The 15,499-nt window shown below is 41.4% G+C and overlaps 1 protein-coding gene and 1 long non-coding RNA gene across 6 annotated transcripts in view; one reads left to right on the top strand and one right to left on the bottom strand.

Annotated features, from left to right (window-relative positions):
* Positions 1–105: 105 nt before the first annotated feature.
* On the bottom strand, positions 106–12,974 carry CCDC110 (coiled-coil domain containing 110). Of its 4 annotated transcripts, none has more exons than XM_053402476.1 (7): positions 12,932–12,974; positions 12,633–12,731; positions 11,025–11,077; positions 9,547–9,612; positions 8,637–8,747; positions 5,759–7,706; positions 106–718 (listed from the first exon to the last, which is right to left on the bottom strand). In XM_053402476.1, the coding sequence occupies exons 1-7, from the start codon at positions 12,957–12,959 to the stop codon at positions 531–533; spliced, it is 2,493 nt and encodes an 830-aa protein (XP_053258451.1). In that variant the 5' UTR covers positions 12,960–12,974; the 3' UTR covers positions 106–530. The 4 variants fall into 4 exon arrangements, with proteins under 4 accessions (XP_053258451.1, XP_053258453.1, XP_053258452.1 ...); XM_053402479.1 differs by lacking the exon at positions 106–718 and adding an exon at positions 4,850–4,919; XM_053402478.1 differs by lacking the exons at positions 12,633–12,731; positions 12,932–12,974 and adding an exon at positions 12,839–12,874.
* A 109-nt stretch (positions 12,975–13,083) lies between these two features.
* Positions 13,084–15,499, top strand: part of LOC128420692 (uncharacterized) — a 102,940-nt gene continuing 100,524 nt past the window's right edge. For both annotated transcript variants that reach the window (XR_008332084.1, XR_008332083.1), the window contains exons 1-2: positions 13,084–13,211; positions 13,447–13,527. This is a non-coding gene — a long non-coding RNA (uncharacterized LOC128420692). The remainder of the gene's footprint in view (positions 13,212–13,446; positions 13,528–15,499) is intronic.

Here is a 15,499-nt window from a genome sequence, read left to right as displayed (position 1 = left end):
GGTACCCTTAACTTCTACTTTAGTTTTGTTTTTCTCTACCAACTACAAATAGTGTCCAAAGAAACATTGATATAAAGCACAGCAATAATAAAACTCTTTCAAGTGTTTTAAATGCAAAGATTTTTAAATGAAGACTGGTTTGGGTACAATACTCAGATTTTACATTTCACCAGAAATTGTCTTTATTTCCAGTTTGCCTCCTTTTATATTCAGTGAACAATTATGACAAAGCTCAGATGATTACCTCCTTTCTTGGAATTGAAATAGCATAAAATATCATTCAAAACATTGTCAGGTGTTTCATTCTTTGAGGAAAAAGCTCCAGCTGAAATGAATGGGAATAGTATAAAAGTAACCATAAATATGTATTATGTGTGTGCAGCTCAAATCTCTTTCTCATCTACAACCTCAAGTTTGTTTCTTTCATAGTACTTGGATTTCTGATTGCTCTGCTCTTTGTTATGCTTCTCAGGCACAACAATTAGAAAATAGAGTAGTGCTTAACTTCTGTGGGCATAACCCTTAAAGCACTAAGTAGCAGAGCAAATACTGCTATATTTCTTCCGCACAGCAGTTGGAAAACCTGACTCTTTTATGACGGATGTGGTGCAGCTGACTGAAAAAGCACTGTAGAGCTTCTTGGTGGTGTTGCGCTTCTTTTCTGTATACAGTTCCTCCTCTTCCAGTTTCTTTCGGATTTCAGAAATCTTCCCACACTCTACCAAATTGGAAATGTTAGGAAAGAAGACAAGATAGCTTTAAGATCTAATGAACTAACCAACTTAATTATTTGCAGTGGAATTCCCACAGCTGATAGGATGTAAAACAAACTTTCCTTCCCTGTTTGATAAGTATATATCTCTCCCTTAGATGTTTAGGAACAAATAATATAGTATGCAGTCTTGAGAGAGACATGGTAGTTTAATCTTCTCTTCTTCCTAGGTGAGTTAGTGGGGGGCTCAATGTACTCAAAAGTTAGCCTTACAGAAGCTCAATGATTCTGCCAAAGATGAGGACAGAGGGTGTAATCTGTTGACAGAAAACATCCCTGCCTTTGCAAGACCTTTTAAACCTTGACCTATGCCCTTAGTGTATAGGAAAGTTCTGTGGAGATAGTAGATGTCTAGGAAAGAGATATTTCAGCAACAGCTATCATCTTCCAGTAAAGGACAACATGGTAAGTGCCACACACAAGCAAGTTTATATACTTAATCTGTTTCACATTTAAATGTGGAACAATCATCCTGATTATTGCAGTACTTGTAACCACAACTGAAAGCTTTCTTCTTGTATGATTTTTTTCATGTGGATTTTTCTCTGTATTCATAAATACAGAGCAACTAAATTGCCTAAGTCTGTTAATCTACCTAAGCAGAGGCTTGCTCCATTTCAGTTACAAAAGGATGGAACAGAGTTGTTTGGCTACAATTTACTTGGCATGAAAGTCTCTACCTTTGAACCCTACAGTGAGATTGTTGCCACCCTCTGTAACCCCTGAAGATCTGGAAGACTCAGAATGTTCTGTGAAGGGACTATAGGATGCTGTCACTCACACCTCACTTTTATGCCATGGCAGTAGGCAGGGGGAACCACCTGTGCTACATAGGGACTTACTTGTGCTCTTGCATTGGAGTTGAGAAGGTGATGCCCAATCCTGTGTGCACAGAGCACAGGAAATTGCATTAGGTATAATTATAATTAGAGTGAAGCTTGTTTTAGATGTGTTCTGACACCATCAAGATATTAATTCAATTTTCAAAAAGCAAATGAATGAAATTAGAATTCACATTGTAAACAAAAAGGCCCTAAAATATTCATGCTGTTATACTTTTATGACAGACATAAATCCACCCTCCGCAAGATTTGCAAATATAGACATGAATTGATTGCTTATCTGCAATATAATGCAATTGTCAGATTACAGATATATACACCATTGCATAAAAATGAAATTGCTGCATTGTGTCAGAAGAGGTGTCATAGGTTCACATATTAATTCTTATGGGCAGACAGCAAAGGGTATGAATTTTTTACAAGCTATCACTCTTTCTACTAAAGTAACATTAATGTTAAGTCACTCATAAACTTTTATGGCCTTTTTGTGTGCATGTAAATAATGCAGAGGCTGTTTCAGCAGTCTGTCTGAAATAGTGTATCTGTATTTTGCAGTAGGTATGTTTATGACCCCCTGGCATGGACACTATTTGCACAGATGTGGCATTATTCAGTCTGAACAGAATGTGTGGTAAAATAGTTTATATGGACTCCACATAGCAGCAGGTCTAGTGAAGAGACTGGTGCCACTGACAGTAACTGCATATATTTGGTTGATGTGCCATTCTATGGAAAAAATAGCATCTCAAATGCTTTGTGTAACTATGTAGAAAGTCCTAGACACCAGTGGTTTGGATTTGCTTCAGCTTCAGTACCAATTATACTATACATGCATATAAGGTTGGCCAAATCTGAAGGTGTGGCCAACAAATCACAGAAGAAACACAAGGAACAGGCCAAAGATTTGCAAATTTTCCAAATCTGACTACTGTTGTCAAAGAAACATGCTGGGTTATAAACCATGCTTCATAGACTATAGAAATATATGTAGCAGAAAAATATAGACCCTGGCCGTATTATTGCTAACAATATAACCATCCTGTATTGCAACGGGTTGCACTAGATTACCCTTGAGGTCCCTTCAATGAGTCTGTGATCATTATTAATCTACAGAATCATCTCAAGGTGAATACAATAAAAACAGCAAAAACTAATAAAAACTCTCAAAGAAGCAGATACATTTTAAACAAAGCTAAAACTACTGAACAGACATTCACATAAAAGATCCATTTATCCAGTTGGGGAAGCCTATCGGAACAAAAATGTCTTCAATTGTTTCCCGAAAGTGCAGGTGGAGACCTGTCATAGTGAGATGAACACTATTCCACAGAAGGGGCAGCCACACTCAAAGCCCTGCTCTGAGCAGGCTTCTGAGATCTTTGGAATTTACAGAAGAAATTTGCCAACAGACCACAGTGATCCACTGGGTATATAAGGGCTAAGGCGATCTCTCAAGCAAGCTGGTCCTAAACTGTATGAGGCCTTATATGTTAGAACCAACTCTTTGAACGTAGCCCAGTAGCATATCGGCAGCCTGTATAAATCCTGCAAGTAAACTGTTATATGGTGGTCGTTTGCAACCTAGTCTTGGCAGGCTGCAGATTCCAGACCAACCCCAAGGGCAGCCCTGCAAAGAGCACATTGCAGTAATCAAGCCATGAGGTTACTGATGCATGCACAACTGTGTGGAAGCTATCCTGATCCAGGAATAGCTAGTTATCTTAGCAAATGAAGTTGGTAAAATGAGGTAGGTATCCAAGGTTGGTATCTTGAGCCTCATTCACCGTTATAGGTGTTAACAGTCTTGGCCCACCCTGAAGAGTTCTGCTGGCCAATTTCTTGAGGACACAGTGGAAGCAACAAAATAGGTTGCCTTTGCTGCTTTCACTGCCATGCAGCAAGCATGGTTATGTGTTCTTAATGCATGTTCAGTTGTCTTTGCAGTAGTATTTCCGTCACCTGCTTTCTGGCAATCATCCAACCTGTTTCACTGCATGTAGTTCCCCAGTGTACCAGGAAGCCAAATATGCTCCATGCTGTCAGAGAGGGCACTCAGGAGCAATCATATCTCTGGTCCTCTGCATCTTAGGGCCCTTAGTGAGACAAGGGCCTTCACAAGATCACCATTTCTATCCACCAGAAAATCTCCCAGAGCATTCAGGAATCCATTGGACTCAAGTCTCCAGATGCAAGCCATTCTAACAGGTTTCCCAGTGCTAAAGGGGTAAGTTGGTACTTTTCACCAGGAAGTGGTCTGACCATGACAGTGGGGTCATCCGAGAGCAAAGGAAATCAACATGGTGCCCTCCAGATGTTGTAGACTATAGCTCCCATCATCGGCCATTGACTGTTGACCATAATGGCTGGGGGCTGTTGGAAATTCACAACATTTGGAGGGTAACAGGTTGTCCTAGAAACTATTAATTCAGTAAGTCAATACAGTCATACCTCATGTTATGTCTGCTTCATGTTACGTTCTTTCAGGTTACATCCTGCGGCGACCCGGAAGTACCGGAAAGGGTTACTTGCGGGTTTTGCTGCTTACGCATGCGCAGAAGCGGTGAATCACAACCCGCGCATGTGCAGAAATGCCACTGCAGGTTGCTCTCTTTTCATGTTGTGAACGGGCCTCCAGAACGGATCCCGTTCGCAACCAGAGGTACCACTGTATTAGTGCAACTTCACTATGGCGTTCATATAGAAATATGTAAGATTGTGTTTTACATACATTTCATCTTACTTCTGAGCAGGCAGGCATAGGCTTGTGGTGTAAATCATTTTAAAATGTGTGTATATTGTGCATAGCTGCTACCAAAATTTACAATGATTAATTGGATTGAGCTAACAGGATTTAATGTCAAAAGGAAATATTTTTATCTTCTCATATGGCCTGCTCTTTGGAGGTAATACAAACTACTTTGATGCATATAGGATATGAAACATATTTGATGCACTCTTCCCTATATAGTTGTCTCAATGTGGTGGTTTTGTTTCCAGGTATTGTTAGAACTTGATGTTATATTTCTGTAGCTTCTGCTAGTTCATCAGGCTACATTATTGCTTGTTTAGCCATCAGATATGTATATACTATACTATACTGGATTAGGCAACAATATGATGTGAAAAAAGAGGTGTAAAACTTCATTATCATTAGTTACCTGTAAAACATCATCCCAATTTGTTATTCAAAGACTTAAGGGGAAATGGTAGTAAATGGATAGGAGAGTTTAAAAATAGGTTTCAAAGAAGAAAATTTTATTATGCTTTCTTTGAAGGACAGATTGTTGGAGTTTGTCTGGAACTGCCTGGAAAAAAAGACAGCTTTCTTTAAGAAAACCCCCCCTGAACAATTCACTATTGGAGACTGTGGTATCTACAAACCTATATAACCATGGTGTCTCAGGAATCAATCAAATAAGTCACTGAAGCTAATGCTAATATTTCACTGATGGTAGGTTAGTTTAAACCAATTCCAAAAGCAATCAAAGCTAATAATTTTTATGATCAGCTCTTTATCAACATTAAATAAATTTCTCCCAGTTTGTTTATGACTTAAATGAGTGAAAAGCATCTGTCAGGATCATATTCTACACACATTTCAGAGAAAAGGTTACTTTAAAAACTATTTTCTTACCAGAACTATAAATTTATAAAAAGCTGAATTCATTGAATTTTTTTAGATGTAACACAGACAAAATCAAATGTGTTTTAAAAATCAGCTATACCTAGCAATTTCTCTCAGTACTGGTTGTGGCTGAAAATATCTATAGATTGAGTGCACAATATTTCTCCCACACAAGTCCAGCTGTGTCCAGACCTCATGCTCAGGTCTGTAATACTTCTGGGCCAAGGGCATATTGAGAAGGGGGACCACTAATGACTATATGAGTTATATACCTGGGTGCACTTCAAGAAATGACTGGCTTGCACATGTCCAAGGGTCTTGCCTGAGCGGGAGGGGAAAGGCCTGATGAATTGCACTCTAACATTTCAGGCATTGCCAGTGATTTCTTGTTGTTTTTAATCTAAGCATTTATTCCTTTATTTTACATTAACCCTAAGGATGATACCAACTGTCATTTTCCTCAGAATAATAAAGACTTAGAACTGAGTTGAATTTCACATATCAGAAAGCAAAACATACCTGGTGAGTTATGTATTAAAGAAATATGCTGATAGCTAGATATTTCTTCACAGATTTCACTGGGATCTGCAAATTGGTCGTTTTGCTTTTGGCTTCTGGAATTATGCCTTTGCTTAAATTGTTGATCGACCAAAGCCGTAACTTGGTCCCTGAGGCTGGCATTATTCTTTTGGAGACGGCGTGCTTCAAACTGCAGCACATCTCTCTCGTTCTCTGTAGAGCGTATTTCATTTTCCATCAGCAGGAGCTGCTCGCTCAGTAGTCTTGTTTTATTTCTGCAATCAGAAGCCTCCTGTTTATATGCATTCAGCTCCTTTTTAAGAACGTGCTTTTCGTCTGTCATGTCTGCTACGACCATTCTCATCCTCTCACACTCTCGTTCCATGTTTGACAAGTTAGTTTTCAAAACTCCGATTTCTATTTTTGTACTTTTACGTTCCATCAGAAGTTTTTCCTCAGTATTAGTTCTGCCTGACTGGGCCTCTTCAAGCCCCTTCTGCAGGACTTCTTTCACAGTGAGCACCTCCTGCAATGCCTTTTCAAGACTCTGTTTTTCATCTTTAAGCGACTGTGTCATCCTAATAAGAGCCTCCAGATTCGATAGTGTAGTTTTCTCATTTATCTTCAGTTGTTGCATTTCATTCTGGTTTTCTCCAACCACCTTTTCTAACAAACCCTTGTTGTCTGTTAGCTGAAGTACTTCCCCACCTAGCTTCTTATTTTCTTCTTGAAGAGTTGAAACTTGTTTTTCCAAATTTTTTAAGGACACAATCAGATCGCTTTTTTCATGTGTGGAAAAAGCCAAGGTTTCCTGTGTTTTCTGGTCTTTCTGTTGTAAATCATTTATCTCAGACATCATACGTTGATTCTCAGAATAAAGCCGTTCCTGTTTTTCTTCCAGAGCTGACTTTTGCTGTTGAAACTCCTTGCATTTCTTCAGTAGTCTTTTTACTTCTTTCAGGCATTCCTTGCAATCTTCTTCAGATTTAACTAGCCTTTCTTGAAGGCTATTCTTCTCATCATGCAAATCCTTGATTTGCTTCTGATATTTTGAATTTTGCTCTGTCAGAGACTGTATAACGTCAGTAAGAGGTTTTGATTCATTTTCATCTTCATGGCTCATCACCTTATTACAGACATGTTCAGATTCTCTGTCAGATGTCTCTAACCATCTGACTTTTTTAGCATATTCATCAGACACAGCACCACAGAATTCCTGATGCTTTCTGAGCTCTTGGTTTGTGCTAAGCTGCTGCCTTGGTTGGTCTACCTTTGTTGGTCTGTATTTGGACAGGAAATTCATCTGTTGCTTTCTATCATATGCTGCTTGTGCAATATTTTCTTTAATATGCAACTCATCGGAATCCTCTAGTTCTGAAATCCCCCTAGGTTTAAAATCCTCATATGACATTCCCTTTTCTATTAGATCCTGTTCTGACAGATAACCAGAATCATTGTCTTTACCACTCATAACATTAGGAGAGTTTTGAAGTTCAAAAGTAAATAGTTCATGCTTACATGTCTGTTTGCCGTCCTCTTTCGTATCCTTGAAAGAAGAACTCACACTCTCAGTCAAGGACTCCTCTTCTTCTTCCTCCTCATACTTACGGAATGCCACACACACTTTAGGTTCATCCTGATTTTTCTTCTCCCTTCGAAGAGTCCTCTCTTCTGCTTCCAAACCAACAAAAGATGGGGAGGAAAAGTTGTTGGCAGACCTCTTCAATATTTGGTCAGTATTCCAAGGCAGAATACCTTTATTTCTACACGTTGGGGCATGGTTTTCAACTGTTATATATTTTGATAGAATCTGATCTGAAATGCGTTCACCTGTGACCGGCTTTCCAACTACAGTGTTGAAATTGGTTTGTAGACAATTACTGGCACCTGGTCTGTTACCAAGATGAAGTTTTTTCTTCAACGGAAGCGCTTCTTGATGCCCTCTTGGCTGAGAGAGGGAGAAGGGGATAACAGTCAGATCAGAAGGCCTTCAGTATTTAACAACCGAGGAAACATAGCTAGGAACCACCAATGAGTTGCATAGAGTGGCTGTTTTCAAAAGGGAATATAGGTTTTGATGCAGATTTTATTCCACAGAATCACTGCCTCCTGACATATGCACCTTTCTCTCTTTGCAACTGTCTGAACAGCATTTGAAAGTATGCTAGTTCTCCCCAGTTTTTGACCTCTAGTTACTGCCTCCCTTTCCTTTTGTGTCCCTTCTCTTCTCCTTTCCATCTTGAGTTCTTGTGTGTGGGTGCTTGTTTTTAAGATGGTAGGGCTGTGGGCAGGGTTGGTTGGTTTGAATATAATCATTGTACACTATCTAGCTTTTAAGGCATTTTAAAAATCATTAATAGTAGGGAAAAGCAAAGACTGATTCAACAAGGAATTGGGTTGTGCACAGATGCAGTTTGCGACTGCTTGGGAAAGACCCTGGAGAGAAGGAGCCATAGAGAGTGATGGGAAGGTGGGGACCTTCAGTCCTTGCAACTGTTTCATTGGGGCAAGACCTACTGGGAAGAGTTGCTTGGATCACTAGGCCTGTTTGGTTTCTTTGAATAAAGAGCTATCTTCACTGACACCATGTTTTTGTTTTATTGCTGACCCACGCCTGACTCCAGCTCCTGACCTCAGGAAACTGGGGCATTTATGTCCAAGATTGTAATGTCACAAAGTCAAGGAGAATTAATTATATCCTAAGTGGCAGAACACTTGCTCTCTACTTTATGGAGCGCTGTGGTGCATATTACATGGACTGCTCTCTAGATCAGAAATGATGGTAAATTCAGCTAAGGGATTAGTTCCTTTGAACCATAAAATGTCATTATATAATTAATGTCAGCAAAACAAAACAAAGCAAAACAACCCCACATACCATAGTAGTGTTGATAGGCGAGCTGGTCAAAAGTAAATTGTCTGGAATAAATTCTGGACTCTTCATATCAGTTATATTTTTATTAAGTATATGGTTGATTTCAGACTGAACCTGAAGAAACAGGAAGTGAGTTAGTTATCCTTCTCCTGCTTTCATCCTTTTTATATTGGTTTAAAGGCAGAGGTGGGAAGCTGTGGCCCTCAAGACGTTGTTGGACTCCAGCTTGTATCATCTCCAAGAAGCATGGCCAATAGTCAAGGATGGTGGGAATTGTATTAGCCCACTAATATTGGGAGAACCACACCAACATTTTAAGCCTGGTAGCAACTTATTTTTATTCTTAAAAATACTTGAGTCCAACTGCATGCATGTCACTTACTCAGAAGTAAGTTCCACTGAGTTCAGTGGGACTTACCACCACCACCCCACCCTACAACATTTGCAGAATTTAAATATTTAGTATTACTTATTATCGGATGTGCTGCTGGATAGCAAACCATGGTATCTCTGACTATAATATTTACTGTGGAACCTCTAAAAAAAATAACAATAATATTTATATATGCATATATTGTTGGCAAGCATGTCCAGTCCCTTCTTGCTTCCACAATGGGAAAACCCCTTGGAAAAAGTAAAGGGAAGGTGATTTGACACTTGAAACGGCCTTCTTCACCACAGGCGTTTATACAACGTGTCCAATAGCCAGCCAGGTGCAGTTTATCTACTATCTGGAATTGGGGAACCAAGTGGCAGATGATCATTGCAAGGAATTTTGAGAGGATGAGGTGATCCAGAGCAGGAGAATAACAAGAAAAAGTTGACATGTAAAAGCAATATGCGAATATTACAGGCCTTTAGAAAGGTTGTGTATTGAATGAGGAATTAAACCTTGTTTAGGGCTTGGTCTTACCATGCTGACATTCTGCAAAGTTTGTTGTCGAAGGGCTTGAAATGAATCCAACTGCTGTTGTAAGATCTATATTGTAAAATTAATTAATTAGACATATTCTGCAATAGTCTGCACTTTTTCTTCCTAGATTGTGATCCTTACTTGCTATTTATTATCTTACCAGATATAAACTGCATACCATTGTAGCAGGAGGAAATTGTTGAAGGTATGGCAGGGCACAATGGCAGAGCCAAATCCAGGCCTGATCACTGATCTGACTCCAAGCTGGCGCAGCCATCAGGCCCAGATCAGGTCTCATGCCACTGTACAACAGTACTGAGACCGGCTCAGGATCCTATGGATCCCATGCCAGCTCAGCTCTGCCCCCAGAACACATTTTGAGTTTTCCCACTGATTCCTGCTGGTGGGACTCCTCTTTGCTGGCTGGCTAAACTGGGCAGAGAAGAAATGTGATTGCTCTGTTAGACAGTGATCTCTCTTTAGGCCATGTAGGCAGCCCTGTTTAGGGAAGCTTTTAATGTTTAATAGGTTATTGTATTTTAGTGCACCGTTGGAAGCTGCCCAGAGTGGCTGGGGAAACCCAGCCAGATGGGCGGGGTATAAATAATAAATTAAATTGATTAATGTACAGTTTTGAAAACAGTTGATCTAGGTATATTTGATATCTGTATCGTGCATGTTGAATTCTGTACTATGTTCACAACAGTCTTATCTTTGGATTGAGTTATCCAAATGCTTCAGGATAATGAGCCAAGCCCATGTTCTCTTTTTATCTTAAAGAAACATAAACATTAAAAACCTACCTGTACAGGGCTGCCTTCAGATGTCTTTTAAAAGTCAGATATAAATTTAATTCCTTGACATCTGATGGGAGGGTGTTCGACAGGGCGGGCACCACTACTGAGAAGGCCCTCTACCTGGTTCCCTGTAACCTTCCAATGAGGGAAACCCCAGAAGGCCCTTGGAGCTGGATCTCAGTGTCCAGACTGAACAATGGGGGTAGAGATGCTCCTTCAGGTATACAGGGCCAAAGCCATTTAGGGCTTTAAAAGTCAGCACCAATACTTTTAAGCCAATGTAGATCTTTTTGATGTTATATGGTCCAGTGGCCACTCCCAGTCACCAGGGTGGCAGCTGCATCCTGGATTAGTTGTAGTTTCCAAGTCACCTTCAAAGGTAGCTCCATGTAGAGTGCATTGCAGTAGTCCAAGCGGGAGGTAACCAGAGCATGTAAAATTATGGCAATCCAGTGTGCAGGCAGGTAGGGTCCCAGCTGGTGCACCCGATGGAGCTGGTAGACAGCTGCAGGAGCACAGGCTGGACAATCCTAACAACATATTACAAGGGAACAGCCTAAAGAACTTTAGTAAGGTTAAAATCCATACTGAACCACCTTCTCTTCTAGCCATTATGTATGTATTTTAGCAAGGATATTATCCCTCAGCCTGCTCCCCAAAATCCAAAACAGATAAACTTACTTTTAATGCTGATGGTGGCTGGACTTGCCCATCTCTTCCTGAAGCAGATTTATCTGAAAAATCAGTGCAATAAGCCCTGAAGAATATAATGTTGGAACGTCTGGAGGCTTTAAACTTTAGTACTTTGACCAGGAGTGGAGAATCTATGACCCTTAAGATGCTATTGGACTCCAACCTCATCAGCCCCAGCTAGCATGGTCAGTGGTCAGCAATGGTAGGAGCTCAACAGCTTTTGGAGGACTACATAATCACTATCCCTGACCTAGACCAAGAGTGTGTTCCCTAAATCAAGAACATCTTAATGCATATTTACACTTGTTCCTTCCGACATTCTGTATTTTTATGTGCCTGTTTCGCTGTTAGTAAGCATATTCAGTATTCATGCCAAAGTGGGAACAAATATAAGTTACTTTTTTGTTACCTCCATAAAAGTCATAATTTCTAAGGCTTGGAAATTTACATATGAAAGGTCCCAAGCCTGTTTGAAACACTATATCCAGGAGTAAATTTGCCATCGTATAATATGGTTGATACTAGAAGATATGTCAGAATATTTTATTCCTGAGAAATAGAGAAAAATATATGAACAGACCTGCCACTGGATAGCTCAGGCAGTAGAGCATGAGACTCTTAATCTCAGGGTTGTGGGTTCCAGCCCCACATTGGGCAAAAAGATCCCTGCTGTGCTGGGGCTTGTAACTCTACAATTCTATGATTCTCTCAACTGAGTCCATGTGCCTATATGTCAAATGTTCCACAGCCATAAGGAATCACTTACGGTGCACAGCTTGTTGCTTTTGTGTAATAGTATTTATTCAACAGGGTCAAAGAAGATGTGTTCTCCTGCCAGTTTAGCCTTTGTTGCTGTGGCTGACTTAAACCCTCCTCCCCCAATTGGCTTTTGCCCATGGAGGGTGAAACCGACAGCCCCCCCCATTCATTTCTCCCCATATGTCGTGTCTTTGTGGGCCATCTTAGTACTGATTTTGGTAAGCCCCTCCAACAGCCTTTTAAACCAGTGTTTCCCAAACTTGAATCTCCAGCTGTTTTTTTGCACTACAACTTCCATCCTTATAGCTAGCAGGACCCACGGCCAAGGATGATGGGAATTGTAGTCCCCAAACCGCTGGAGACCCACATTTGGGAGACACTGTTTTAAACTAAAGTGCAGGGGTATAAATCCCATAAATAAATAAATGACATTGCCCTGCTGACCACAGGAAAAAGAAAATTGGCACTCAGTGGCACCTTAGTTCTGGAGGTTTGGGACAGCTGTGGAAATGAAGTACTTTACCGCTGGTTACTGCTAGAGTAAGCAGTTTGGGGAGAGAGGTGCAAGGGCGCATCCGGGTGCTGAAGTCTGTGAGTAATGATTTTAAAAAAAACTGTTATTTTCACATTATGATGGAGGAAGGGTGCAGGGAAACATCTCACAGAGGGTGGGTACAATAACCCACCACGGCGCTGTGCTGTTGAAGGAAATTACATCATTGCCCATCGCAGCATCCCTACACCAACCAGGGAGGAGGACAGGGCAGCATTTTCAACAACAATAATAAAAGTGTCATCATAGGCCTGTCGACGTCCAGGTGAGAGGAGCCGGCTCACCTGCAGCTGAGGCGTCTTGGCGCCCCACGGGGGAGCCTTTCTCTTCCTCCCGCAGCCTCCCGAAACTGGGGGCGCCCGTCCTGCCGCACTCCTGGGTTCCTGCAACGCAGTTTGCGTTAATACTGTTAATATAGATGTCTCCCGCCGGAAACTTTCCCCGCCCGCCCGGCTAACTTTTAACCCCTCCCCGCTCCCGCCTGACTCACTATAGCTAACACCGGCTCTCATCATTCCTCCTCGCGTGCGCCTCGTCCCATTCAAACTGAGCCTCTCAGGCTTACTAACCGCCACTCGGCTACCTGGGGTTGCTAAGGAACGTGTTTCCATAGAGACGGGGGGGCGCGCGCGAGGGAAGGTTGCTTGTGCAGCGTTCTCTACGTCACGCGTCGTTTCGCTACGCCCCCTGGAGGCCGCGCGCTACCCCTGCAGGATTCTGAGGTAAATTCTGAGGTAGATTCGAAAAGTTGGAATAACCGTCATTTTAGATGTTCGTTAAACGGATTTTGTCACCTGGGGAGTTGTAGAGCAAAGCACCTGAGCACCCAGGGTGAGGGACACACAGTATTATGAGTTCCTACGGTAGGTTAATTGTGTCAGAGTCATTTGTTCGAAAACGTGGTTCTTGTTCTTCTTTTATTTTGCCTTTTAAGATCCAAGCCTTCTCAAGGCTGGTGGCACTATGCAAAATAAGAAATCCCAGATTGGAACATTACTGCAATAAGTATAGAAGAATCCGTAGAATAGAATCAGATTGAAATTCTGCCAGCCATTAAACCAGTACGTGATAATAATAATGGTGTTTTGTTTTTTTAAGCCAGAACTCGACGGAACTCAGATCTGGCACCTCTCAGGTGGGTGCCATTGCCATTATAAGAGAACGAGGGAGAAGTTCATGGTGAGTTCCGGCACCTTTTCCCCCTAGAAAAATAGCATTAATAATAATAATAATAAAAAAGTTTTATCTGTTTGAAAACTTCAAAAAAAGGAAACCAAATTTGAGAGGGAGGTGAGAGTTCCTAAAATTATAAAGATCTGAAAACTAGGGACACTATTTCTTGGTTGTTTTAAGTTCAGGTCTCTTAAACTACAGGAAATATTGTAATGTAGCCCCACTATTAAGGGTCTCCAAACAGTTCTAGCATTTAGAACACGGTTAGCAAACCCTTCCTACACCTGTTCCACAGCAGCTGAGAAGTCCAACCAACTGGGCTCGATCCCAACAATATTATACAACAGCGTATATGTTGCTGCTATATTTAAAAGTTTACTCTGCATTGTGGTTTTGCAGGTACCTTTGTTTGTTATAATGGTTTTGACTAGCATATAAAATTAGACCTGGCATGATGTCACCATTGTTGTGTGGTAGCAGCAGCAACACTTCTCCTTTCCATTTCAGTAGATTCTTATAGAGAACAAAAAGATTCTGTCTCATTTATTTTAATATAGCAGGATTTGAGTCTTATATGTCAGTGTTTCGTGACAATGAAAGAACTGCAGGCTCAATATCTATTTCATTGGAGAAGGAAGATTTTCTGTGTTCACAGTGAGACCTATCCCTCCTGTAACCCATGGGTGAAAGCAAATTTTATAACTTGCTTTGGTTCCAGAAGGTTCCAGGATGAACCCCAAGCCATCTCCAGATAGGGCTGGGAAAGTTCCCTGGTTGAAACCCTGGTGAGCTGCTGCCAGTCAGTGTAGACAATACTGAGCTAGATGGATTGATGGTCTGACTTAATATAAGGCAATTTCTTATGTTTCTATGTGCACTCCCTACCACTTAAGCCCCCAGCTGAAGAAATGGTACCCTGACATGGTAGGGCCTGTCTTAGGAAATTTATTAGTTGCTGTGGCAACTGTGCTTTTATTTTCCCCCACACATAGCATAAGGGAGCCGATGGACACAGTTTGGCCCAGATAGCAGCAACTTTTCAGTCGACCACTGCAATTGGCAGGTTGACAGTTGTGCAATTCAGTCACTTTAGACTTTGGATTTAAGGCAGGGAGGCACCACACTTGGAGAGCCAGTGTGGTGTAGTGGTTAAGAGCGGTAGTCTTGTAATCTGGGGAACTGGGTTCACGTCTCTGCTCCTCCACATGCAGCTGCTGGGTGACCTTGGGCTGGTCACACTTCTCTGAAGTCTCTCAGCCCCACTCACCTCACAGAGTGTTTGTTGTGGGGGAGGAAGGGAAAGGAGAATGTTAGCCGCTTTGAGACTCCTGAAGGGAAGTGAAAGGCGGGATATCAAATCCAAACTCTTCTTCTCTATAGATGATAATGTTTTACTTCACTGACTTCAAAATATAGTAAGCCATTGCTGTTGCCTTTGGGGCCCTGGAACTCCACTGCAGGTTGATACAGATAACCAAGATACCCTAGGATAGTTTGGTCATCTGTGTGGGCTCACTTTGTGAGGATTGCCACACTGACAATGTAGATTTTTTTATTATTGGGAAGACCAAACACCTGTCCTTGTAAGGTAACTTGCCAGAGTTAATCTCTCCCCCAACATCTACAGCTAGCCTGTATTTAACTTGCTGAATGACCCCACAGTAAGTGTCGTGTGCTGGCAGAAACCTCTGGCACACAACCAAACATGGTTCACATATCTTATGCTACTTGTGTCTCTGTTGGGAAAACGATATGCATCATGCCCTCTGATAGCTTTATTCTCCAGCTCTTTCCTTTCCTCTGAGAACTCAATTCACAAGTACTTTTTGCAATCTCTTCTCATGTATTTGTTTTCAATGTACTCCCAACCACTACTCTTTCCCCCAAAAAACCATTTTGGTGTCTCCCAGAGAAGGGGCATATTTTCAGGTGGGGGATGTGGCCTGGGGATAGTGCCAGAGGCTAGATGGGGGCCTGG

This window comes from Podarcis raffonei, chromosome 9 (genome assembly GCF_027172205.1).
Source record: "Podarcis raffonei isolate rPodRaf1 chromosome 9, rPodRaf1.pri, whole genome shotgun sequence".
In the NCBI taxonomy this organism is placed as follows: domain Eukaryota; kingdom Metazoa; phylum Chordata; class Lepidosauria; order Squamata; family Lacertidae; genus Podarcis; species Podarcis raffonei.
This window is presented reverse-complemented; position numbering and strand designations above follow the sequence as displayed.

Excerpts from the sequence above, each read along its gene's own strand:
- CCDC110 (XM_053402476.1), bottom strand. The coding sequence starts at position 12,959 with ATGGAAACACGTTCCTTAGCAACCCCAG. Across the intron at positions 12,732-12,931 it reads ACGTTCCTTAGCAACCCCAG|GAACCCAGGAGTGCGGCAGG; the intron begins GTAGCCGAGTGG and ends ACTGCGTTGCAG. Across the intron at positions 719-5,758 it reads TTTAATACATAACTCACCAG|AGTGTGGGAAGATTTCTGAA; the intron begins GTATGTTTTGCT and ends CCAATTTGGTAG.